Source organism: Notechis scutatus, unplaced genomic scaffold (assembly GCF_049901735.1).
Source record: "Notechis scutatus isolate UNSWTSFEM ecotype Mainland unplaced genomic scaffold, rNotScu1.2 NSCUSCF20, whole genome shotgun sequence".
NCBI lineage: Eukaryota > Metazoa > Chordata > Lepidosauria > Squamata > Elapidae > Notechis > Notechis scutatus.
Window position 1 is genome coordinate 534,880 of NW_028263147.1, and position 27,511 is coordinate 562,390.

The window sequence follows — 27,511 nt, forward strand, 5'->3', positions numbered from 1 at the left end:
CCAGGGATGAAGCTCCCACAACTTCTGAAGGCAACTTCTGCTCCATGGGTGGATTGTTCTCCCTGTCAGAAAATGTCTCCTTTATTTCCAGGTTGAATCTCTCCTGGATCAGTTTCCATCCATTGTTCCTTGTCTGGCCTTCAGGGGCTTTGGAGAATAGCTTGAACTCTTCCTCCTCTCTGGGGCAGCCCCTCAAACATTGGAAGATGCTCTCCTGTCTCCCCTGGTCCTTCTCTTCCCTAGACTAGCCAGGCCCAGTTCCTGTAAACGTTCATCGTATGTTTTAGCCTCCAGTCCCCTAATCATCCTGGTTGCTACTCTCTGCACTTTTTCCTAGAGTCTCAACATCTTTTTCATAATGTGGTGACCAAAACTGGATGCAGGACTCTAGGTATGGCCTTACTATTATAGAGTGGTATTGGTACCTCACTTGATGTTGATTGGATCCCACTATTAATGCAACTTAGGATTGCATTGGCTTTTTTGGCTGCTGCTGCACATGGCTGGCTCCTATTTAGCTGGTTGTCCACTAAGACTCCAAGATCCCTCTCCCAGTTCCTGCTATTGAGCCTGGTTTCACCCAGTCTGTATGTGTCCTTTTGGTTTTTCTTGCCTAAGTGTAGGACTTTAGTTTTCTCTACGTTGAATTTCATTTTATTAGATACGGCCCAGGGCAGAAATGGCATTCAGCAGGTTCTGACCAGTTCTGGGGAACCAGTAGCGGAAATTTTGAGTAGTTCGGAGAACCAGCAAATCCCACCTCTGACTGGAGATTTTACAGTATCCTTCCCCTGCCACGCCCACCAAGCCACGTCCACAGAACCAGTAGTAAAAAAATTGGAATCCCACCACTGGCCCAGGGTTCTAGTCTGTCAAGATCCATCTGGACCTTGAGCCGATCTTCTTGGGTGTTAGCTATTCCTGCCAGCTTAGTATCATCTGCAAATGTGGTAAGTTCCCTTCTATTCCCTCATCTGAGTCGTTAATGAAGATATTGAAGAGTCCTGGGCCTAAAATGGAACCTTGTGGCACCCCACTGCTTACTTCCCTCCATGTAGACTTAGACCCATTAAGGACTACTTGTTGAGTACGGTTTGCCAGCCAGTTGCGAGTCCATCTAGTGGTGGTGCTATCTATTCCACTTTTTTCTAGCTTCCCAAGAAGTAGGTTGTGGTCTACTTTGTCCAATTCTCTGGTTTGGGATCCTCCGGGGCACTGCGGGATATTTAAATGCTGGCTGATCCAGGCCTCGCTTCAAGAGGGTTGGAAAGAATTGGATGCCGTTTGGTGGTCACTCAAAATTTAGAACTTTCTCCAGTTCTCCTGCCCACTTGCCTGCCCTCAAGTTCATACCAAAGTCAACGGAGAGCAAAGGATGGTCCAGTTCTCAGAAGAAAGAAAAAAAATCACTTGGATTTTTAAATTCATATTGCAAAGTTTGCATCTCCATCTTCTCTTTTTCTATCTCCTTCTTCTCCTTTCTCCTTCTTCTCCCTCTTCTCCTCCATCTCCTCCTCCTCTGTCTCCTCCTCCTCCTCCTCCTCCATTTGCTCTTTTTCCTTCTCCCTCTTCTTCTTCTCTTCCATCTTCTCCTCCTCTTCCATTTTCTCTTCCTCCTTCTCCATCTTCTCTTTCTCCTTCTTTTCCCTCTCTTTCTTCATCTTCTCCTCCATCTTCTCCATTTTCTTTTTCCTTCTTTTCCACTTTCTCCTCCTCCCTCTCCTTCGTTTTCTCCTCCTCCTCCTCCATCTCCATCTCCTCCATTTCTCCATTTGCTCTTTCCTCCTTCTCCATTTTCTCTTTCTCTTTCTCCTTCTCCCTCTCCTTCTCCGTCTTCTCCTCCATCTCCTCCCTTTTCTCCCTTTTCTCTTTTTTTCCCTTCTTCTCCATCTTCTCCTCTATCCCATTTCCAATGTCCTCCCCCAAGTGAGAAGGTCCGGAACTCCCTCTCCCCACCTGTTGCCTTGGCTCCCAGTGGCACCCCAATTTCCCAGGGAAATTTGGACTTATTTGTAGCTACTTATTTGCAGAATACCTTTAATAACAACAACAACAACAACAATAGTAATAGTAATAATGGGACTTCAGAATTCAGACGGACAGGCATTTGGCCCACAACACGCCTGACATAACAGTTGAGAAGAAAAGGGTTTGCAAAGTTCACTGACATTGCGATACCTGGTGATGCACGAATTGTAGACACACAGCCGGAGAAAAACCACAAAGTATCGGGACTTACAAATTGAAGTTGAGCGACTTTGGAAAAAGAAATCGTGTGTTATCCCAATTGTGATTGGAGCCCTTGGAGCAACACCTAAAGGGCTGCCTCGCGATTTGGAAATCCCAAATTTATCAGACTTGAATACCCTGATTTTACAAAAAAAAACCACCCTTCTTGGAACAGCTTATATCCTTCGACTCTGCCTGAACAGTTCCTAGGTCCTTGGTTAGGATTCGAGTGTTGAGCTACCAACCAGCCCCAAAGGCTGTGAATCTCACTAAAGATATAATAATAATAATAATAATAATAATAATAATAATAATAATAATAATAATAATAATAATAATAATAATAATAATAACAACAACAACAACAATAAGGCGTGCATAAGTGCACCAACGTGCCTACCGTCCCTGTCCTATTGTTTTTATTAATTCGAATCCATTTCATGCATTCATAACCATGCTTATACTTATACACCTGTTATCTAATACTTGCTTGACAAATAAAACAAAACAAAGAAATATATAAAGAATTGCTTCTCGTCCTACCGTTTGGGGCTTTGGAAATCGGTTTGACACTCCCCCCACCAATCTTTGAGGGAGCCCCACCAATAGTGGAAGGCTGCTCCCCTGCCTTCTTTCCACTTAGCCCGATCCAAATCCTGCCCCCGTCCGTCGTATGTTTTAGCCTCCCGTCCCCTCGTCCTCCCTGGTTGCTCTTTCCGTTTTGCCTTCTGCACGGTCTCAGGAGGCGGCTGGGCGACCCCGCCAGCCTTCCCCCACTCCCTCCACGTCTGCCTCGGAAGACAAACCCCCCTCTGGGCGCTCTGCCCACGCTCAAAGGCCAGCCGCGCCCCTGGCCCGCCCTCGCTGAGCTCCACCCGCCCTAAAACCTGCCCGTGCCTCGCAGCGCCCGGAGCCGGCCGAAAGAGCCATCCGAGGGAGCAGCGGCAGGTCTGGCGTTTTTTTAATGGGGAGACCTGGGAGCCGGTGGAAGGGGACGTGGGGTACCCAGAGGGCATCAATCCGCCCCCCGGATCCGTCTTCCGCTCTTCGCGCCAGGGCTGGAGTAGCCGGGCAAAAGCGAAGGATAAGACGCAGCTCTTCTCTCGTGATGGGACTTCCACTCCCATCGCTCTCTCTCTCTCTCTCTTGGAGGGCTGGCTGGGGATGATGGGGAAGGGGGAAATAAACGCCGGTGTTTTTTGGGGGAAAGAGACCCCCTTCCCCGTCCTGCGTTCGCCCCCTTCGCCGGGCAGGAGCGGCCACGAGCTGGAGGGGGCGCCGCTGTTTCCCGGCTGAGACAACCCCCTCATTTTTCTCCGGGGGGTCTGTTGTGGGGTCGCCGCCTCCTTCTCCCCCCAAAAAAACTCCCGGGTCGGGTTTACGGGTAAAGGGTCCGTTCATCAGCCCGCTTCTAATCGCTTGTAGGAGTTTCGGAGCCGCGCAAGGGACCCGGAGGAGGTTCCTCCAGAGATCATCAAGACCGCACTGGCGGGAGGCAGGGGGGTCGTGTTCTTGGGTCGGAAGGGACTCTGAGGTGGTGGGCTGTGTGTGGGAGTATCCGTGTGGAGAGAAAGGTGGAGATGTATGTGTGTAGGGAGGGGGTTGGGGAAGGGACACAGAGGGGCTCCTTCCCTCCCTCCCTCCCTCCCATTCTTGGGCAAGGGGGCAGGTGGGCTTGGCATCTGGCTGGTTCTCCAGGTTTGGGAGGTTCCCAAAGGACAACCTGTAGCATTGGGCTAAGGGCCCCCCGGGAAAGGCCCCGTGGCCCCCTCCCTCCTCTAGGCACCCAGGGACCCAGAAGGGCCTCTTCCCACCCTCCCTAGAGGTTCCGGATTTCTTCTCCTGGCAACATTGAACTCCAAACCAGGCTGTACAAAACCTTCGCCAGACCAATTCTTTCTTTTTAAAAAAAGAAGGTTTTTTTTTTAAATTAAACCTTTAAAAAGTCTTGAACGTGGTGGGCTTTCTTTGATATCCATACCAGTCTTTACATCATTATACTAGTGAAAATTCATTAAACAATCTGTGAGAATATAGCTTATGGATCTATTAGATTCAATAAGTCCTATGGGGATGACAGCAGGCCCCAGGAGAAAGAGAGAGGAACCAAAGTTTTCACCTATTTTGATGGTTTCAAAATGTACCAAAACTATTTGTCATCCTGCTGAGCCGTTGCTAACTGTGAGAACATATTTTGGGCAAAATATGCACTTGGATGGATACGTTTAAAACGGGAAGAATGAAACTTGGAAATGAGGAACTGAAAGTAATATACACAGGTGTTTACAGAAAGTGATGGTTAGTGAAGTTGTGAAGTGTGTGTGTGGTTGGAAGAAAAGTATAAAAGTTAGGGTTGGAGATCAGCTCGGGGACCCTTTGATTTATGGCAGTCCTTGCAGGTCCTGTTGGATGTCATTGAACCCCGTTGCAATGGCTTGTTAATGTAAGTGTATTACTGCTATTACGTCTTATATATCTATTCATTTCTTATTATTAGAAACAATAAACCTCTGATCTTAAAGTAAGAATTTTTGTTTGTGTTGCTGTCTGTTTCCTATTGGTATTTTTTATGACAAATACAAGCATTTATATACACACACACACATATATACTTATTTACAGGTATTGATCTTTGTGTCATTTTGTATCTTAATCATTGTGCTGCATTTCAATCACATCTTAAATTCTGATTTACATTTTATAGACTTCCTTTCATATCCCTCCATACATAGAAATTATTCCATACTTTATAGTATTCTGACAATGTTTCGTTCTTTCAATTCTAATGTCATACTGTCTAGTTCAGCACATTGAAAAATCTTGTCTATTATTATTGCTTCGTCATCTGGGATTTCTTTTTAGAATAAAATAGAATAGAATTCTTTTATTGGCCAGGTGTGATTGGACATACAAGGAATTCGTCTTGGTGCAAATGCTCTCAGTGTACATCAAAGAAAAGAGACATTTGTCAAGAATCATCAGGTACAACTCTTAATGATAGTCATAGGGTACAATCAGCAATCAAATCATCCTAGGAAACAGTCCATATAAATCATAAGGATATAAGCGACAAAGTGCCAGTTATGCAATCACAAGTGGGAGGAGATAGGTGCTAAGGAGTGATAAGAAGATTAGTAGTAATAGTAGTGCAGATTTTGTAATAGTTGGACGGTGTTGTGGGAATTATGTGTTTAGCAGAGTTTTTTGCCTTTGGGAAAAAACTGTCCTTGTGTCTAGTTGTTGTGGTGTGCAGGGCTCTATAGCCTCGTTTTGAGGGTAGCAGTTGAAACAGTTTATATATCCAGGATGTGAGGGGTCTGTAGATATTTTCACAGCCCTCTTTTTGACTCGTGCAGTATAAGGTTCTCCATGGAAGGCAGGTGGGTAGTAATTGTTTTTTCTGCAGTCCTAATTATCCTCTGGAGTCTGTATCTGTCCTGTTGGGTTGCAGAACCAAACCAGACAGTCATAGAGGTGCAGATGACAGACCCAATAATTCCTCTGTAGAACTGGATCAGCAGTTCCTTGGGCAATTTGAGCTTTCTGAGTTGGCGCAGAAAGAACATTCTTTGTTGGGCTTTTTTGATGACGTTTTTGATGTTAGGTTTCCATTTTAGGTCATGTGATATAGTAGAACCTAGAAATTTGAAGGTCTCTACTGTTGATACGGTGTTGTCTAGTATTGTAAGAGGTGGTAGTGTGGGAGGGTTTCTTCTAAAGTCTATCACCATTTCTACGGTTTTGAGTGTGTTCAGTTCCAGATTGTTCCGGTTACACCACGAGCCAAGTTGTACAACCTCCTGTCTGTTTGCGGATCTGTCATTGTCTCGAATGAGACCAATCACTGTTGTGTCATCTGCAAACTTCAGTATTTTAACAGATGGATCGTTTGAGGTGGAGAAAGCACACAGCACAAGTGGAGAAAGCACACAGCCTTGGGGGGGCAGGGGTGGGTTTCTACCGGTTCTGTCCACCTCTGTAGAACCAGTAGCTCTGAAGAGCAGCAGACATAGAACCGGTTCTATGTCTGCTGATGTTTTTACCCACCTGCCCACCCAGGCTCTTACCTGATCTTTATTTCCTGATTTTTCAACTTCAGCTGCTGAACGAGGCACAGCTGCAGTTAAAAAAAAAAACAAGAAAAGAAGGCTGTTTCAAAGGCTGCTTCTCAGCAGGCAGTGTGCTAATGATGATTTATGATGATTTACAGGCTCACAGCGGGCAGGGAAGCTAGTAAATCCTGAACCGGTAGTTAACCCTTTCGTATCCCACCCGAGGGGGCTGTGCTAATTGTACAGGTATCAGATGTGATTCTGCCTAGCTTCACCTGCTGCTTCCTGTCTGTTAGGAAGCTTACGATCCACTTACAAGTGTGTTCAGGTACCGCTAGTTAGTTTAGTTAGAAGAATGCCTGGAATGATGGTATTGAATGCTGAACTGAAGTCTACAAAGAGGACCCTTGCGTAGGTATTTGGAGATTCAAGGTGTTGTCGGATGTAATGCAGAGCCATGTTAACAGCATCATCTGTCGATCTATTTGCTCGATATGCAAACTTTATGGGATCTAACAGCGGATCCGTGATGGTTTTCAGGTGGGACAGCACAAGCCTTTCAAAGATTTTCATAACTACAGATGTTAGAGCAACTGGTCTGTAGTCATTCAGTTCCTTGATGGAGGGCTTCTTTGGCACTGGGATGATGGTAGAATGTTTGAAGCTGGTTCATTTGTTGAGAATTGATTCTTTAACTTTTCAGAGTAGCTTCTTTTTGCTGCTCTGATCTCTCCTGTTAATATGTTTCTGGCCTGGTTGTATCGCATTCTGTCACCTTTTCTTTTTTTTTTAAACAAATTTTATTAATTTTTAAAAACAATACACAGACAAACAAAACGTAAGATATAAAAACATAAGACATCTTTTCTGAAAAACAAATAAAACATCTTGTTTAAAGACAGCATAATTCCAAACTATCACATTTCCATACAAGCACAGTTTAATATGCATATTTATCTTATATATTCAACTTCATATCTTTTCCCAACTTCTCTCTATTTCTCCCTTTCCTTCTATTCAATTATATTTCTTTTACCTTGATTTGTATATATTCATTGTAACCATCTGTCTTATTTGCAATTTCATTATTCTCTTCCAACATTCTTCTAGAGTTTTATTAATTCAAACATAGACAAACAAAACACAAAACATAAATACATAAAACTTCTTTTTGGAAAGCGGCTTAACCCCGGGTTACATCTTTTTATACAGACATAAATCAAATTCATGCTCACCTAATATACTATTTCATATCTTATTTAACATTCTATATTTTCTATATATTTTCTCTCTTCTATTCACTCTCTTAATTCTATTTTATTCATTTCATCTCAATTTAGATAGTTATACTTGCATCTTTTGTCCGTTCTCTTTCAATTATCTATTTATCTTTTCTTTCTAATACAATATTTCTCCTGTAATCACTGGTTGAAGTATGACAACTTTTTATCTTTCCCCTAAATTTAACACTTAAAAATACATACTTTCCATACTGATTCTGCTTAGTACATTCCAAATACTACATTTTAGAATATTGAGACAAAAAAAGAAAAATAGGCTTATAATATAGTAAAAACAATGTTCCATAGGAAATTAAACTCTATTGTTAAATCTTAAACATTTTTGTACATTCCCTTTAATATATTATTAACTCATATAATATTTCAGTTTTCTAACTCGATTTCAAATACTAATATCTAGAATACAGTCTTATGTACTTTTGCAGAATCTCTCTTTTTTTAAGGATTATATTTTACCCTTTGTCTCTGAAAAAAACCTGTTTTTAACATCTTGTTTTAAACCTTTATGACTTCTTTTCCCTTTTTCCCTTCCTTTCTTATCAATTCTAGCCTTGCCCCCCCATCTCTCAATCTCCATTCTCTTAGTCTCCCCTCTCTGTTGTATTTCTCTTTTCTGTTGCTTTCTGGCATTGTATCGATTTTTCAACTTATTTTTCCCTTTCTTGGTTGCTTTTTTAAGTTCTAAATTCTCCATTTTCTTTTCCCCCTTTCTCTTTTCTTCCTCAACTAAGATTATTTGTCCATTAAAGATGGCTTCTTCTTCTCCATCCCAGCTTTCTTCTTGTTGTATTTCCTGGTAGGTGGAAATCGCCATTTCTAAAAAGTGAAAAATAGATCCAGAAGAGCCGTTGCTGCCTTGTTCCTCTTCTTTTAGCTTTTGAAATTCCATTTGCAATTCTTCAACAGATAATGCCATTTTTTTAAAAAAAAAACAACCCAAATGTTTTTATTCTTTCAAGAAATAGTTCCCAAAAGTCCCAAAGTCCCAAAGCAGTCCAAATCAAGACAAACTATTTCATTAGCACTTTCTCCTTTTTATATTTTCTCTTCCTGGGGTAGAATTCAATTACACAGTTCCAAAATAATTTTTAGAAGTCTTATTGCCATTTATTTCTGGTCTTATAAACTCCAAGCAGTCTCCTCCAGTACAATCTTAAAATAAGTTCTTTACCTCTTCCTTCCCACTTATAGCAAAAATATTTTAATTTTTAATTCCAGTGTTCAGAAATCTTTTATCCCCTTGGCTTTAATTTTCAAGTTTAATTACCTTCTGTGCCCAAGCAGGTTTTTCAGATTTCCATCTGCTATTTCCGTAGGGAAGGAGAGTGTGAGAAAAAAACTTTCCCTTTCAGACTTTCTTCCGCCGCTTTGCAGTCTTCTTGGGAAACAATGTATCATTCAAGAGATTAAATTTCCAGGATATTTAAAGGTTCCTCGTTGTCCCGGTTCAGCCAGAAACTTTCACTTTCTCCAACTTCCTCCTGCACAATCTTGTCCGGCTGCAGGCTTCTTTGTGGTGGACATTGCTGACCGCCGCTCCACCGCCTTGGGAAAGGGGAGTTTAGCCGGCTGGGGAGGGGGTTTGCGATACCCACAAGCCCCTACCCGGATCTCCCCTATCTTTGGTTGCCTCTACGGGGCAACCATATCCTCCAAATCCAACTGGATCGGAGGCACTTCGGCGGCGAGTGCAGCGGGAACCGCGCACGATCATGGATTCCTGCCGCCGCTGAAGCCTTGCAAACCGGAAGAGACATTCTGTCACCTTTTCTGTAGACTTCCACTTTGGAACGACGTAGCTGCTTGAGTTTAGCTGTGAACCAAGGTTTATTGTTACTATACATTTGCAGCAGTGGTGGGATTCAAATTTTTTCATTACTGGTTCTGTGGGCGTGGCTCAGTGGGTGTGGCAGGGGAAGGATATTGTAAAATCTCCAGTCAGAGGTGGGATTTGCTGGTTGTCTGAATTACTCAAAATTTCCACTACTGGTTCTCCAGAACTGATCAGAACCTGCTGAGCACCACCTCTGATTTGCAGGTTTGTTTGTTTGTTTATTTATTTATTTGTCAATCGCTTACAAGGTAATAAGTATAAGTATAAACATGAGTAAGAATACAGGAAATAGGTACGAATAAATGGGGACAATAGGACAGGGATGGGAGGCATGATGGTGCGCTTATGCACGCCCCTTACAGACCTCTTAGGAATGGGGTGAGGTCAATAGCGGTTAGTTTGAGGTTAAAGGAGTTGGGGTTAGAGGATGTAACAACAGAGTCAGGTAGTGTATTCCAGGCATTCACCATTCTGTTGCTGAAGTCGTACTTTCTGCAATCCAGTTTGAAGCAGTTTACATTGAATTTGTATCTGTTGTGTGCTCTTGTGTTGTGGTTGAAGCTGAAGTAATCATTGACTGGTAGGATATTGTAGCAGATAATTTTGTGTGCTATGCTTAAGTCTAACCATAGGCGGTGTAGTTCCAGGTTGTCCAAGCCCAAAATCTCAAGCCTGGTGGTGTAGGGTATTCTGTTGTGAGCTGAGGAGTGTAGTACTCTCCTTGTGAAATACTTCTAGACAATATAGTTGTGGTACGACTAGGAAATGTGGGACATGAACCATTGCTGTTTACAAAGACTGAACTGAAGAATGTGTTGAAGAGATTGGCCTTAACAGCTTCATCGTTGCAGTCTTTCCCATTTGGTCCTTTTAGGGGTGGGATGGTTCTTGAGTCTTTAAGTTTGGTGTTAACAAAGTTGTAGAAGGCGCGGGTGGATTTTGAATGTAGCAGGTTTTCTTCTTGTTTGCAGTGGTAATTTGTGCATTCTGCCTTTATCTGTCGGCATAGGGTGTTGTATTGGTTTTTAAAGTTTGCTACGTAGCTAGTTTTGTTTTTATGTGTACCTTGTTGGTACACATAAGTCTTCGCAGAAGCTGACATGATGTTATAGTATCTGTGAGCTCATCTAGGTCTGCAGAGGCATCTTCAAAAACATTCCAATCAGTGCAATCAAGGCAGGCCTGGAGTTTCAGCGTTGCCGACCAACTCCTCACTGATTTAGTTGTTGGTTAGTTGTCAGCATCTTTAAGCATCTTTTACTGTTGTGTAGCAGTGGTCTAAAAAGTATTTTTGCCTCTGGTGGGACACTTGACATGCTGGAAATATTTTGGGAACTCTTTCCTTAAATTTGCTTGATTGAAATCTCCTAAAATGATGGGAAGAGAACCTGGGTGTTTGGCTTCAGCCTCCATAATGTGATCAGCAAGAGTTCATAATGCCTTGTTTGACTTCCAAGTTTGAGCAAGCAATAATTTTGCTGCTGTAATAACATGAATAATTAGGTAAATATCTGCTTTCCTAAAATTCTTATTTATTAGTCCTAATAGGAACATCTCTGGTGTAAAGTTAATTTTTAAACCCGACATTTCTTCTAGCCATGTTCAGATTTTATGCCAAATTTTCTTGTAATCCCACCACATCTGGTAATAGGTACCCCATTCTTTCAGACATTTCCAGCAGGTGGGCGATTGAGAACTGTACATTTTTGCTAGCCTGGCTCCAGACCAATTCTTGAATACAGCTCATCTGCCTGGAATCCACATTGTATAACAGACATTAATACAAGTGACCAAGTCCAGAGGTATTTTACAAGAAGAGTCCTCCACTCCTCTGCTCGCAATAGAATACCTTATGCAACTAAGCTTGAAATTTTGGACCTAGACAACTTAGAACTACACTGCCTATGGTCTGACCCAAGCTTAGTACACAAAATTGTCATAAGTGTAGCCATTTTAGTTTGTCTTAGTATATATTCTTTTTCTTATTTTCCCTGTGGGGGGGGGGGAGTTGCGGGCTTGACACATTCCTAAAAGTGGGAGGAGGGGAGATAAAGAAAGTGTTTTGTCTACATGATCCTCTTTCTCATGGGAAATGAGCTGTCTGGGTTTGAGGGCCTGGAGGTGGAGATTTATGACATCAAGCAGTGTTGTAATACTTCTGTTGGAGAATATGATTTATGGGGGTTGTTTCTAACTTCTAATAGTGTGGAGAAATTCCAGGTTGGATCAGATTGGGAATTACCATGGGCTTTGCCAATGTGGTGTTTTCCTAAATAAAAGAAATCTTTTTGAAGATGGACTTGGTTATTTGTCTTTTAACATGGATTTCATTACTTGGAAACCTGACACAACGTCTTACCTGTCAGCTTCAACCGCAATAACCCCCGGGGCAAACAATAGATACAAACTCAAAGTAAACTGCTCCAAACTCAATTGCAGAAAATACGACTTCAGCAACAGAGCGGTCACGCTTTGGAACTCACGACCTGATTCTGTTGTTACATCCTCAAACCTCCAAAACTTTAACCTCAAACTGTCTACCATGGACCTCACTCCATTCCCAAGAGGTCCTTAAAGGGGGCGGGCATAAGTGCGCCAGCGTGCCTTACCGTCCCTGTCCTACTGTCCCCATTTATCTGTATTGACTCACTTGGTTCTTGTTTATGTTCATACTTATACTTGTTATCTTGTACATGTTTGACAAACAAATAAATTAAATCTTACGTCCGGTTCTGGTCACTGCAATACCAAAAAAGATGTTGAGACCCTAGAAAAGGGGCAGAGAATAACAACAAAGATGGTTAGGGGACTGGAGGCTGAACCATAGGATAGACAGCTAAGGAAACTAGGTTATTGTGCTAGTTAGACAGTATATAGTTAGTTTGGGAATGAAAGCTGTGCCCTTAAGAGAATGCTTCATGGGAAATATAGTTAATGCCTCTTGGGAGATGTAGTTCATGTCACGTGGTCACATCTGTAATCCTGATTGGTCACTGGATTGACCTCTGGTTTGGCAGAGGGAGTTTCTGGGCATTATCACCTGGACCCCAGCACTGTGCTGCAGTCGTCCTTTGGTATATCGCTATGGGATGAAGATAACCATCTTTTCCACTATGGAGGCAACTATTGCCTAAGGAAGATAAGAACTAGGGGTGATATAGCAGTTTTTCAGTACTTTGGGTGCTGCCCCAGAGAAGAGGGGGGGTCGACCTATTCCCCCAAGCACCTGAAGGCAGGACAAGAAGCGACGGGTGGAAACCCATCAAGGAGAGAGCCTTGTCAGAAATTGCGTGGATGATGGGACAGTGCTGGTTCGAGGGTTGGGTCAGGAAGTTTCAGTGTCATGGCCAGAGGTGGGATGCTGCCGATTCACACCGGTTCTAGCGATCCGGTTGTGCTGGTCAGCAAAACCCCTCCCCTTTTCTGTCCTATATTTCCATTGATTGTAACTCAGCTGATAGGCAGGGCAGAGTGGATTGTCACACCTCAGCTGTTTTACTCACCAGCTCTGAAGGTAAAGTAATAAATGAATGAATGAATTCTTGGCCAGGTGTGATTGGACACACAAGGAATTTTTCTTGGTGCAAATGCTCTCAGTGTCCATAAAAGAAAAGGTACATTCATCAAGAGTCGAGAATCATAAGGTGCGACACTTAATGATAGTCATAGGGTATGATAATAGAATAGAATAGAATAGAATAGAATAGAATAGAATAGAATAGAATAGAATAGAATAGAATAGAACTCTTTATTGTCCAAGTGTGATTGGACACACAAGGAATTTGTCTTGGTGCAAATGCTCTCAGTGTCCATAAAAGAAAAGAGACATTCATCAAGAGTCGAGAATCATAAAGTGCGACACTTAATAATAGTTATAGGGTACAATAAGCAATCAAATCGTACTAGGAAACAGTCAATATAAATGTAAGGATACAAGCAACAAAGTTACAGTCATACAGTCACAAGTGGGAGGGGATGGGCGATAAGGAGTGATGACTTTAATAGTAATAGTAGTGCAGACTTTGTAAATAGCTGGACAGTGTTGAGGGAATTATTGGTTTAGCAGAGTGATGGTATTCGGGGAAAAACTGTCCTTGTGTGTAGTTGTTGTGGTGTGCAGTGCTCTATAGCGTTGTTTTGAGGGGAGGAGTTGAAACAGTTTATATATCCAGGATGTGAGGGGTCTGTAGATATTTTCTCAGCCCTCTTTTTGACTCGTGCAATATACAGATCCTCAATGGAAGGCAAGTTGGTAGTAATCGTTTTTCCTGCAGTCGTAATTATCCTCTGAAGTCTGTGTCTGTCCTGTTGGGTTGCAGAACCAAACCAGACAGTCATAGAGGTGCAGATGACAGACTCAATCCTTCCTCTTTAGAAACTGGATCAGCAGCTCCTTGGGCAGTTTGAGCTTTCTGCGTTGGTGCAGAAAGAACATTCTTTGTTGTGCTTTTTTGATGACTTTTGATGTTAGTATCTCAGGGGCTGCCCCAAAGAAGAGGGAGTCAAGCTATTCTCCAAAGCACCTGAGTGCAAGACAAGAAGCAATGGAGGAAAACTAACCAAGGAGAGGAGCAACCTAGTACTAAGGAGAAATTTCTTGACAGTTAGAACAATGAATCAGTAGAACAACCTTGAGAAGTTGTGAATGCTCCAACACTGGGAGTTTTTAAGCAGAGCTTGGAAAACCATTTGTCTGAAGGGGTGTAGGGTTTCCTGCCTAAACAGAGGGTTGGACTTGAAGACCTCCAAGGTCCCTTCCAACTCTGTTATTCTAAAACCCTCCTTCCAGAAAGACTCTTGCAGTTCCCCATCTCACCTTCCTGCCTTTCTTCTCTCTTCCCAGGGAGATGGCGCAGCTCACGCCATGGTTTTGGAGACAGGAATACTGGCTACCTCCGGGGATCACGTGGGAGGACATGCAGGAGACGGAGGACATCCGCTATCCACAACCCCATCACCTCCTGCTCTGCCTCCCCATCGCTCTCCTGCTGGTCGCCCTCCGGTTCTTCTTCGAAAGGCAAGCTGTTCTGTCTTTTAATTGCTGACTGAATATAAAGAGAGACAGACAAACTCTACAAAGGCTTCCATACAAAGTTGCTTTATTGGTTCACAAGGCATCCTCAAGGTGTAACTCACGGTTATGTTGAGAGTCATCTAATGTCCAACTCTTTGCGCGGCTGACTTCATAGTGTAAAAACATAGTGATCTTTCATCCCATAAAGATGGAGCAAAGGGTGAGGCACCAGCATGCTGCTGGGGTCCAAGCAGGAGTAAATCGACCCAACCAAGGGTCAATTCAGTGACCAATCAGGATTACAGATGTGACCGCATGACATGAGCTACACTTCCCAGGATGCCTTAACTACATTTACCATGAGGCATTCCCTTAAGGGGACAGCTCCCAATTCTAACTTAACTATCTCAATTCCCAATTACCTATATACTGTCTGGACATCACACAAGTTCTTGGCCAGCCGAAACCAACTCGGAGCAGGAGGAGAGACCATTTCTCCAACCATTTGGAGAAAACTTTCCTCCCCTTTCCGTTCAAAAGCTTGAAACAGCAGAACATCCTGTGTTGTTGTTTTTTACCCCATGCCTTGAGCCATCGTTTTTGAAAACAGAATGTTATCGACTTACAAAAATAAGAAGCGAGGAAATTGAACCTGGCATTTTGATGCTTTCTGACCTAACGTGTTTTCCTGAAAATGAACCCTACCCTGAAAATTAGCTGAGCCCTGCCCTGAAAATGAGACCTACCCTGAAAATGAGCCCTACCCTGATTTTTAAAGTGTGCACCTAAGATAAACCCTCCACCACCCACCCCGGTGACAATACACATGCTTACTAACCATTTAATGGACTCCATCCCACTCAGAGTTTCCCAGGCTGTCTGGCAGAACCAGGTCTTCAGCACCTTCCGGAAGGGTATTAGAGTGGGAGCCATTCTAATCTCTGGGGGAATGATATTCCAGAAAGAGGGAGCTATCACGGAGAAGGCCCTCCTTCTGGATCCTACCAGGTGTATCTCCCTCAGGGATGGGACCCGCAACATTCCCTGCCTCCTCGCTCTGATGGGTCACGTAGATGTGACCGGCAAGAGACGATTCCCTCAGATAGCTTGGTCCCAAGCCATGAAGGGCTTTAAAAGTGACAACCAGCATACCTTGAATTGCACCCGGGAGCAAACCTGTAACCCATGCAGGTCCCGCAGGAGAGGTGATGCATGTGTTCACCAGGGTCTACACAAAACCATGCGGGCTGCTGCATATTGCACAAAATGGAACTGTTGTGGTTCGACGGCAGCCGGTGCAGATGGCAGCGGTATTGGACAGTGAGGAAGAAAGGGGACCAGTGAGGGAGTCTGGAAAGGACTTGGATGAAAGTACTGCGTCCGATGCAGGGATGGGGCCAGGACCATCTGGGAATGGGGTGCTACCTCCAGAGCCTTCGGAGTCTGGCAGCAGCAAGTCAGAGGAATGAGGGGAGCCTGTTCCCAGTGCATGTATGTGCAGAGCTGCTAGAACAGGGGTGGGCAATTAATTTCTGTCGGCCACATGGAAAATCAGATCTGCGTCGAGGGGTTAACCAATTTTATAAAAGGCCATTATAAAGGGCCTATTATAAAATGCAGCAAATTATATATAAGAATATATATATATATATAATATATATATATATAATATATATATATATATTATATATAAGAAAAAGTAACACCGCGGCTGCTCCTCCTGCTACTACTTTCCACGCTTTCAAACGCGAGTCCCGGAGAGAACAAACAGCAAACCGCGCTCAGGGGCATCCAAGCCCACCTAAAGCTAGGCCGCTGCTGGTGGAGCCTTGCCCTGCCTTGGTGCCCCATTTCCGGCTCGGCGGTCCTGCTCGGGCGGCACTTTAAAAGCCTGCTCCCAGCACCCGAGCAACTTCCCAGCAACTTGCGGCTTGCTTTTTTCCTCTCGGGCGCCGCGCCTGGCCCCGAGCCGCGCGGGGCGGAGGGGAAACCCGGAGCGCCGCCAGGTCGCTCCTCCAAGCAGCCTGCCCGCCGGGCGGAACCCTTCCCGCTCATCCTCAGGTGTCTGCCTCGTTCCTCTCTCAGTCGCTCTCGCTTCTCCACCAGCCCAGGAAGAAACTGCTTCAAAGAAGCCGGCAGGGTGGCTTCCTGTCGGTGCAGCTCCACCGAGCGCCCGTTCACCCCCACACAGCGCCGCACGCGGCTCAATCCAGTGCTCGCTCTGCCTGCCTGCCTTCGTTTCTGGTTGTTTCGGAGCAGCTTCGGCTGAGAAAAAGAGGCGAATAGTTATTATTCTCAGCCAAAGCTGCTCCAAAACAACCAGAAACGAAGGCAGGCAGGCAGAACGGAGCACTGGATTAAACCACGGGCAGCTGGGTGGGGGTGAACGGGCGCTTCAGAGGAGCTGCGCCAACAGAAAGCCACCCTGCTGGCTTCTTTGAAGCAGTTTCTTCCTGGGCTGGTGGAGGAGTGAGAGAGCGACTGAGAGAGGAACGAGGCGGGAGGAAACCGAAGCCGCTGAGCTGGAGAGCAGGACAGGCTTTGGTTGCTTCCTCCCTCCCCTTCTCTCCTTTGTGTTCTTGATCCCTGATCCCAGCAGCATTCACCGAAGGCGAAGAAAGCCGCCATTTTTATTTTATTTTTTTATTTTTATTTCTTTGCGGCCTGGTACAAAGTGATCCACGGACCGGGACCGTCCGGGCCCGGTGGTTGAGGACCCCTGCTCTATGCACTCGAAGGTGATTTCGAACTGGAAGGGGGTTGTAGAAAGGCGAAGGGTTATCCAGCACCACGATGTTGTTCACCTGAACCTTTGCCATATTGGGCGGGGGGAGGGGTGGGGAAGGAAGCGCGGGAGAGGACCTCTGCCTCCCCATCGCTCTCCTGCTGGTCGCCCTCCGGTTCTTCTTCGAAAGGCAAGCTGTTCTGTCTTTTAATTGCTGACTGAATATAAAGAGAGACAGACAAACTCTACAAAGGCTTCCATACAAAGTTGCTTTATTGGTTCACAAGGCATCCTCAAGGTGTAACTCACGGTTATGTTGAGAGTCATCTAATGTCCAACTCTTTGCGCGGCTGACTTCATAGTGTAAAAACATAGTGATCTTTCATCCCATAAAGATGGAGCAAAGGGTGAGGCACCAGCATGCTGCTGGGGTCCAAGCAGGAGTAAATCGACCCAACCAAGGGTCAATTCAGTGACCAATCAGGATTACAGATGTGACCGCATGACATGAGCTACACTTCCCAGGATGCCTTAACTACATTTACCATGAGGCATTCCCTTAAGGGGACAGCTCCCAATTCTAACTTAACTATCTCAATTCCCAATTACCTATATACTGTCTGGACATCACACAAGTTCTTGGCCAGCCGAAACCAACTCGGAGCAGGAGGAGGAGGAGAGACCATTTCTCCAACCATTTGGAGAAAACTTTCCTCCCCCTTTCCGTTCAAAAGCTTGAAACAGCAGAACATCCTGGTTTTTTTTACCCCTTGCCTTGAGCCATCGTTTTTGAAAACAGAATGTTATCAACTTACAAAAATAAGAAGCGAGGGAAATTGAACCTGGCATTTTGATGCTTTCTGACCTAACGTGTTTTCCTGAAAATGAACCCTACCCTGAAAATTAGCTGAGCCCTGCCCTGAAAATGAGACCTACCCTGAAAATGAGCCCTACCCTGATTTTTAAAGTGTGCACCTAAGATAAACCCTCCACCACCCACCCCGGTGACAATACACATGCTTACTAACCATTTAATGGACTCCATCCCACTCAGAGTTTCCCAGGCTGTCTGGCAGAACCAGGTCTTCAGCACCTTCTGGAAGGGTATTAGAGTGGGAGCCATTCTAATCTCTGGGGGAATGATATTCCAGAAAGAGGGAGCTATCACGGAGAAGGCCCTCCTTCTGGATCCTACCAGGTGTATCTCCCTCAGGGATGGGACCCGCAACATTCCCTGCCTCCTCGCTCTGATGGGTCACGTAGATGTGACCGGCAAGAGACGATTCCCTCAGATAGCTTGGTCCCAAGCCATGAAGGGCTTTAAAAGTGACAACCAGCATACCTTGAATTGCACCCGGGAGCAAACCTGTAACCCATGCAGGTCCCGCAGGAGAGGTGATGCATGTGTACACCAGGGTCTGCACAAAACCATGCGGGCTGCTGCATATTGCACAAAATGGAACTGTTGTGGTTCGACGGCAGCCGGTGCAGATGGCAGCGGTATTGGACAGTGAGGAAGAAAGGGGACCAGTCAGGGAGTCTGGAAAGGACTTGGATGAAAGTACTGCGTCCGATGCAGATATGGGGCCAGGACCATCTGGGAATGGGGTGCTACCTCCGGAGCCTTCGGAGTCTGGCAGCAGCAAGTCAGAGGAATGAGGGGAGCCTGTTCCCAGTGCACGTATGTGCAGAGCTGCTAGAACAGGGGTGGGCAATTAATTTCTGTCAGGGCCACATGGAAAATCAGATCTGCGTTCAAGGGCCGAACCAATTTTATAAAAGGCCATTATAAAGGGCCCATTATAAAATGCAGCAAATTATATATAAGAATATTATATATATATATAATATATATATAGATCTTTGTTATTGGTTTTCTCCATAAGATTGGAAGTATCTACGTTTATGAAGTCTCATTCATCATCTTCAGGCTTGTGTCTTCCGCTCTGTGCTTCTCAGAGTGATGAGCTTGCAGCTGCTTCTTCCTTTTAACTGCTAGTGGGGTGTGACTTGATTGGGTGGGGGTTTGGCTGTGTTCTGATTGGTTGGGGGTTGGCCATGTTCTGATTGGCTGGAGGTGTGTTCTGTTCAGGTGGGGGCTTGGTTGTGCTCAGGTTGGTCTTAGTTACTGGATCTGAAAGTTAAAAGGAAGAAGCAGCTGCAAGCTCACATCACTCTGAGAAGCACAGAGCTGAAAACAGAAGCCTGAAGATGATAAATGAGACTTCATTGAAATGTTGCCTAGATATGCGAGTCCCGGAGAGAACAAACAGCAAACCGCGCTCAGGGGCATCCAAGCCCACCTAAAGCTAGGCCGCTGCTGGTGGAGCCTTGCCCTGCCTTGGTGCCCCATTTCCCGGCTCGGCGGTCCTGCTCGGGCGGCACTTTAAAAGCCCTCCCTGCTCAGCGGCTCCCAGCACCCGAGCAACTTCCCAGCAACTTGCGGCTTGCTTTTTCCTCTCGGGCGCTCGCGCCTGGCCCCGAGCCACACGGCGGAGGGGAAACCCGGAGCGCCGCCGGGTCGCCTCCTCCAAGCAGCCCGCCCGCCCGCCGGGCGGAACCCTTCCCGCTCATCCCTCAGGTGTCTGCCTCATTCCTCTCTCAGTCGCTCTCTCGCTCCTCCACCAGCCCAGGAAGAAACTGCTTCAAAGAAGCCGGCAGGGGTGGCTTCCTGTCGGTGCAGCTCCACCAGTGCCCGTTCACCCCACACAGCCGCCACGCGGTTCAATCCAGTGCTCCGTTCTGCCTGCCTGCCTTCGTTTCTGGTTGTTTCGGAGCAGCTTCGGCTGAGAAAAAGAGGCGAATAGTTATTATTCTCAGCCAAAGCTGCTCCAAAACAACCAGAAACGAAGGCAGGCAGGCAGAACGGAGCACTGGATTAAACCATGGGCGGCTGGGTGGGGGTGAATGGGCGCTTCAGAGGAGCTGCGCCGACAGAAAGCCACCCTGCTGGCTTCTTTGAAGCAGTTTCTTCCTGGGTTGGTGGAGGAGTGAGAGAGCGACTGAGAGAGGAACGAGGCGGGAGGAAACCGAAGCCGCTGAGCTGGAGAGCAGGACAGGCTTTGGTTGCTTCCTCCCTCCCCTTCTCTCCTTTGTGTTCTTGATCCATGATCCCAGCAGCATTCACCGAAGGCGAAGAAAGCCGCCATTTTTATTTTATTTTTATTTTTATTTCTTTGCGGCCCGGTACAAAGTGATCCATGGACCGGGACCGGTCCGGGGCCCGGTGGTTGGGGACCCCTGCTCTATGCACTCGAAGGTGATTTCGAACTGGAAGGGGTTGTAGAAAGGCGAAGGGTTATCCAGCACCACGACATTGTTCACCTGAACCTTTGCCATATTGGGCGGGAGGGGAGGGGTGGGGGAAGGAAGCGCGGGGAGAGGACCCGCAAATAATAGTCGGAGCGTGTTCCTCCTGGCGCCCGGGAAAGTGCCTCGCGCAGGAGACGCACGCCAGCCAGGGATGGAGAGGCGAGTTAGGAAACTTCGCCGCTGGCTGTCCCGTCTGCTGCTCCCGCCACCTTCGACAGAGGCATCGGCCGGGCGGGTGCTGGCATTGTGTGCCTCTCTTCTTTTCTTTCCTACCCCGAGAGCGCTCCGCGCTGTTTTGCAGCTTTGGGGGCCATGCGGCGCAGAGCAATACGCCATGCCCAGCGATTTTTTTCAGAGGCGGGCCGGATTAGACAGACCAACGGGCTGGATGTGGCCCGCGGGCCGTAGTTTGCCCCCCCTGTGCTAGAAGGTGAGAGCAGCTGAGACAAATGAGGCAACTCGGGAGTAAGGCTTGGAGGTGATGGCCCCTCCCATAAAGGATAAAAGTCAGACCTCGATGATGAAACCTTTGCAGGGAGCAAAGTAGTTCAATAGATTCTGTGTCTTCCTTGAAGCTCTGTGTATTCTGTTCGGTTTTTTTTTCTGATACTGTTATAATTAATCGGATACTTCTGTTTTTGACAGCATTCCACAGAACTGAAAGGCGTGTGCTTATCTTGGGGAACTGTTTACAATTAGTTCTGGCTGTGAATGAAAATAATTCCCAGCATTGCATTAAAATAGGTTTTACTTTTAAAAACAAGTTTTTGTTTATTTATGTTTGACGAAGCCTGGGTCAGAACAGGAGCTTCCGGATGCTCTTCAAGGGCAGCCCCATGTAGAGCACATCACAATAGTCAAGATGGGAGGTGACGAGGGCACAAGTGACCGTGACAAGGGATTGCCGGTCCAGGAAAGGGTGTAACTGGCGCAACAACCTGCAGTTGTGCAAAGGCCCTCCTGGCCATGACTGCCACCTGCTCTGTTCGGGTCCAGGAGAAATTATCCCCCCAGATTACACACAGGGTCTGTTTGGGGCAGTGCCACCACATCCAAGGTGGTCATTCTCCCTGGGCTCAAGAACCCCAATCCCAGATCCATTCTCAGCCCCATTGGAGTTCTAAGTTTAGAATTACCTGTATATAAGCATTGCTATGATTTGTGTGCTATATTTCACTTAAAAGTTGGGGGGGAGGGAAAGGTTATATTCATCAGTCTTGTTTTCTTTGTTTGGCTCTCTAGGCCTGTTCTTAAGTGGTGCATGAAACGAGAAAGCCAAGGACCGGTTAAATTTAGGGTTTGACTAACTCAATCCAGTTGTCAACTCCTAAAATATTTCTCTGGTCTTTTTAGAGTTGCCAACAGAAAGGGAGGAGGGGGGAGCAGTGCGGCAGCTTGCAAATCGAAGTGCATTCCATAAATGTTTTCAAAGATAGTAACTAGGTGACTGAAGTTTCTGCCGTGCAAAATTCTAACTGGAGAGCATAATTAATGACTCTGGCCTATGGATGTGTCCCATTGGAGAATATGATTTATGACACACCCAGGAGGTGGAGGGAAAACCAGGGTCAAGGGTGACAGTGAATGATGTGTCTCAGAGTCGGCTACACCCAGGCAGTGCCGGCATGTTAACTCCCAATAAATCCTTTTTGAGTTTTGGAAGTTTGGCTCGAGACTCATGATTTAAATGGGGGCAACTGCCGGAATCCTGACACCAGTTGTCTAACCCAACCTGTTCCTTTTCTCAGGAAAATTGGTGTCTCCTTGAGCAAACGACTAGGTTTGCGAGAAAAGGTGAGGCGGATACCTTCTCTGAACCCCACCCTGGAAGCTTTTTACAGGAAACGGAGGAAAACTCCCACCAAGGTGAGTTTTGTTCTCGTGGTGTTGGAAGGGGTGGCTCAAACTCCAGCCTTGGATGTCCCAACCGTAGATGGATTGGAAAACCATGACCTGGATGGCTTGAGAATCTCCATAGACATCTTGTGATGACCCAGGGCATGGCACAAAAGCAACAAAGTCACAAAAATAGGTAAAGTCCCTTTAACACCTACAACTTGGCTCCCAATGTCCAGTTATCCTCAGCTGGAGATCAAACTCTTCCAAAAACAGTCTACAAAGGGAGGAAATGCAGTCCGAACTCAAAGTACAGATAAATTAGAAATAAAAAAACCAACACAAACCACGCTAAAGTAATTAACACGACAGGCCAGGATAATAAATTGCAGACTTCCAAAAGATAACGAAGCACACACAGTTGGGAGGACGCCAAAACCCATATAAGCCTCGACAAAGATAATGCATGCTTTGCTTCCAGCAAGGTGCTGTGTGCAAACACCCTTCTTATATCCTGTTCCCTCAGCTGCAACTAATGAAAGGGATCAGGGCCCTTTCCTCTCCCATAAGCCATGTTGCTCCCTTCTCCATTCCTCCCTGCATGCCCTAGGATGAAGAGGGGCTGGCCCTGGGTCTTCCTTTGAATGCCCAGCCAGACTGTGCCCTTCCTCTGTTTCCTCCGGAGCCACACTCCCACTCCCTGTCAGCTCCCCTCAGAGTCAGACTCCAACAAGGGCATGACAGATCTGGCCTTGGATAAAATACTCCTGTTTTTCAGGGGCTTTGTAAAGTAGCACTTAAAAATCTGACCATACTTAGTCCATGATAGGAGACCATGAGTGGATCGAAAGGCTAAAGACTAGTGAGTCTATGGAGATTCTCAGCCATCCAAGTCATGGTTGTCCCAAAGGAGCTTTTTCAAGAGGAGTTCCGGTTTGCAGCGCTTCAGGACAGGCAGGAATCCGCGATCGTGCGTGGTTTCTGCCTGCGCTCGCCGCTGGAATGCCCTGAGCCACCCGGCTTCAGGGCTAAGCCGCCCCGTAGAAGGTGAAGACAGGGGGATCTGGCAGGGTCGAGAGAAATCGCACCTCTCTTCCCTAGCCGGCTAAACTCCCTTTTCCAAAGGAGCTTTTTCAAGAGGCAACTGGACTGTCTGGGTTTTCTTTTGAAGATGTTTTGCTTCTTATCCAAGAAACTTCTTCAGCTTTGACTGAAGAGCTGAGGGGAAGGGAAGGATTTATATTCCTTGCAGACAGCTAGTCATTTGCATCCTTTTAGAGAGCATTGAGGCCACTTGGAGGTTTGTCTGTGTCCTCAGGGTCATTCCAGTGGTACAAATGGGTGCAGAGCCTTCTTGAAACTGCTGACGACCTCATCCATGTCCAGTGTACAACACAGTCCTTTCAGTAGTTCCAAGAAGGCTCCACACCTATTTGCACTACTCAGGTGACCCCGAGGGACACAGACCAATCTCCAAGTGGCCTCAACGACCCTCTCAAAAGGATGCAAATGACCAGCTGTCCGCAAGGAGTATAAATCCTTCCATTCTCCGCCATCCAGTCAGAAGCTTCTTGGAGGAGAAGCAAAAACTTCTTCAAATAAAAAAAAAATGAAAGTTCAGTTGCCTCTTGAAAAAAAAAGCACTTTTGGGGAGACTAGAGGAAAAAATTGAAATCTCAAAAGGCAATGTGGGGTAAAGAATTGGGAGAAAAAAAAACACCCTGAACTAAAAGTTTTAATCTGGTTAAATATGCTTATTATGACTTAAGCATAAAATGGGTTTATGAAGTGCTGAATCCAATTAAAGTCCCTGGTCTCTGGGTGTGCAAAAGTATGCAGGAGTGTAACACACATGAAGCAGCAGTTGTAAGGCTGAGGACTTGGGATTAATTTCTTTTCTCAAGCAGAATCTGCTGAAGTCAGATTTCTCCAGCGCGAGACGCTTCAGATGTGCTGTTAAAAAATGGGATAACCCCAGTGGGTTATTCACAAATTCTAACATGCCAGAAGGGGTCAAATTCAGAAATGGGAGTAAGGGGATTTCCTAGGATTTTTGAAATGCTATATGATGCGTTAAACACCCCCTCCCTCCCATTCATTCTCTCTCTCTTCTCTCTCATTTTCTGTCATTCTCTTTCATTCTCTCTCTCCATCATTCTCTCAATCTCATTTTTTCTCAATCTCTTTCAATCTCTCTCATTCTTTCTCTCATTCTCTCTTTCTCTTCTCTCTCTCATTCTCTCTCTCATTCTGGCTTTCATTCTCTCTCTCTCTTTCATTCTCTCATTCTCGTTTTCTCTCAAGCTCTTTAATCTCTCTCATTCTCTCTCAATTTCTCATTCTCTCTCAATCTCTCTTTCTCGATCTCAATCTCTCTCCGTCTCTCATTCTCTCAATCCTCATTCTCTCAATCTCATTTTCTCTCAATCTCTCTCATTCTCTCTCACATTCTTTCTCATTCTCTCTCAATCTCTCTCCGTCTCTCATTCTCTCAATCCTCATTCTCTCTTTCTCTCTCTCTCTCTCTCTCTCTCTCATTCTCTCTCCCCATTAAAACCATTAAAAAAATTGGAGCCTATTGCTTTCCCCAGCCAAGTGGTCTTGGACTTTGGCTGGGATGCTTTTCTCACCTGTTTCTGCTTCCTGCCTTCCAGGAAGACCTCAGCACCTTAGCCAAGCAGTGCAACCTGCAACCAAGACAGGTAGAGAGGTGGTTCCGATACAGGCTGAATCAGGACCGGCCCAGCTTGACCAAGAAGTTCTGTGAAACCAGGTGAGTGGGGGTTACAGGGAGGAGGAGGAGGAAGAGGAAGAATGTAGGGTCCTTGGGGTTCTCTGAGCTTGGTAGTTGTTGTTTTTTTGCAGACATTTCATTACCAAACTAGGTAACCTCATCAGTGCTAGAAAAAGTGGGGGTTGCAGGGAGGAGGAGGAGGAGGTCTGGATCCTTGGGGCTCCCTGAGCGTGACTGTTTTCTTGTGGACCTTTCATTACCCAGCTAGGTGACATCATCAGTGTTAGTAAGGAATCTTTATATTCCCTTACAACTCTAGACTCCTTGAATCTTCCATCTGGTGGTCCAATGTGCCCTGATGGGTTTTTAAATTTAAGTTTATTTTATTGTTTTCCAGCTGGAGGGCCACCTACTATGCCACTTCCTTCTGCATGGCGCTGGCCATCCTTTACAACGTGAGTTCCAACTTTCCCCACTTTACTGGTTTGTTGGCCAAAAACCAACAACCCAACCCTCCATCACTGTGTAATACAGCTGGGGACCTTCTCCTTCCCTGATATCGATTATTCCCCTTTTTGATGAGAAAAACATGGGGAATTGCAGAACGGGGTCTTGCAGCTCTGTTTTTTTCAACCTGTTTCAAATACCTTAGCGACGGCAGTGGCTTTGTGCTCTCCTTTCCCTTCCATTCTCCCCGTCAAAGGGAGCTCCAGAGAAAGGATGACGTAATCCCCAATTATAACTTCAAAAAAGGCAACTATGATCTTATAGACAACGATCTCTCATCCCTTGATTGGCAATCTCTATTCACTGGATGCAATACTGTTGAAGACCATTACAACATATTTTTACTTGAAGTCAAAAGAGTCATCAAACTATATGTACCAACAACAACTCCCAAAACAAAACAAAAAAACAGATTACCCTGTTTGGATTGAAGGAAACTTCAATCCAAAAAGAGATCACTCTGGCGGAAAAACAAATCTGGTCACGTTGCCAATTTCAAAAGCCGATACAAAAATTTATGCCACCAGATAAAGACTGAATGCACCAATTATCACATTAAACAAGAGGAAAACCTTCTAAGCACCAATTCCACCCGTGCTTTTTACAATTTTGTAAACAACAAACTAAAAGACTCAAGGTCCATCCCACCCAATAGGACCTAATGGTAAAGACTGCAACGACGACACCATTAAAGCCAACATCTTTAACACATTCTTCGGCTCAGTATTTGTAAACAGCAATGGATCATGCCCAGTATTTCCTAGCCGAACCACAGATAACTACAATGATCTAATACATATCGATTTTACAGAAGACAATGTTGAAAAAGCACTTCGCAATCTAAAACCATCTCTCCTGTCAAACAGACAACAAATGGTCAAAATTGGGAGTGTCCTATCAAATTCTGTACCTGTCAATAGTGGTGTCCCCCAAGGCAGTGTTCTAGGACCAACTCTCTTCATACTCTACATAAATGACCTCTGTGATCATATTAAGAGCAACTGCGTTCTTTTCGCTGATGATGTAAAGCTGTTCAATACCACAGACAATACTGCTACCCTTAAAAAAGATCTTGACTATGTATCAGAATGGTCAAACAAATGGCAACTTCAAATCTCAACAAATAAATGCTCTGTCTTACATATTGGCAAAAAAAATCAGAAAATAAAATACAAGCTGAATAGTCAAGATCTTGTTGATGATCCAAGCTCTGTAAAGGACCTTGGAATACTCACCTCTAATGATCTAAGTGCTAGAGCCCACTGCAACTACATAGCCAAAAAGGCATTAAGAGTTGTTAACCTAATCCTACGTAGCTTTTTCTCTGGTAATCTCACACTACTAACTAGAGCATACAAAACATTTGCTAGACCAATACTCGAATACAGCTCATCAGTCTGGAACCCACATTACGTATCTGATAATATTAGCACAATTGAGAAAGTCCAGAAATATTTCACAAGAAGAGTTCTCCGCTCCTCTACTCGTTGTAGAATACCTTATGCCACCAGATTTGAAATTCTAGAACTAGAAAACCTTGAATTACGCTGTCTTCGGTCTGATTTAAGTATGGTATATAAAATCATACATTGCAATGCTCTACCTGTCAATGAATACTTCAGCTTCAACCATAACAACACAAGAGCACACAATAGATGCAAACTCAAGGTTAACCGCACCAAACTTGATTGCAGGAAATACGACTTCAGCAACAGAGTGGTCAATGTCTGGAATACTCTACCCGACTCTGTGGTTTCTTCCCCAAACCCCAAAAACTTTAACCTTAGACTGTCTACTATTGACCTCACCCCTTTCCTAAGAGGTTTCTAGGGGCGTGCATAAGCGCACCAACGTGCCTACCGTCCCTGTCCTATTGTTTCTTTTATTCTTCTTTTATTTTTCTTATATGTACCCATTTCATGTATTCATAACTATGTATATACTTATACTTATTATCTTGTAAACAA

At 45.2% G+C, this 27,511-nt stretch overlaps 1 protein-coding gene across 2 annotated transcripts in view; it reads left to right on the forward strand.

The window, feature by feature from the left end:
• Positions 1 to 3,128: 3,128 nt before the first annotated feature.
• CERS4 (ceramide synthase 4) overlaps positions 3,129 to 27,511 on the forward strand; it is a 42,710-nt gene continuing 18,327 nt past the window's right edge. Inside the window, exons 1-5 of one of the 2 annotated variants that reach the window (XM_087948793.1) lie at positions 3,129 to 3,177; positions 14,260 to 14,433; positions 22,216 to 22,333; positions 24,958 to 25,076; positions 25,435 to 25,492. In XM_087948793.1, the coding sequence (XP_087804919.1) occupies positions 14,264 to 14,433; positions 22,216 to 22,333; positions 24,958 to 25,076; positions 25,435 to 25,492 (465 nt within the window). In that variant the 5' untranslated portion in view covers positions 3,129 to 3,177; positions 14,260 to 14,263. Of the gene's footprint in view, positions 3,187 to 14,259; positions 14,434 to 22,215; positions 22,334 to 24,957; positions 25,077 to 25,434; positions 25,493 to 27,511 lie in introns of both variants that reach the window. The other variant, XM_087948794.1, reaches the window with a different exon arrangement.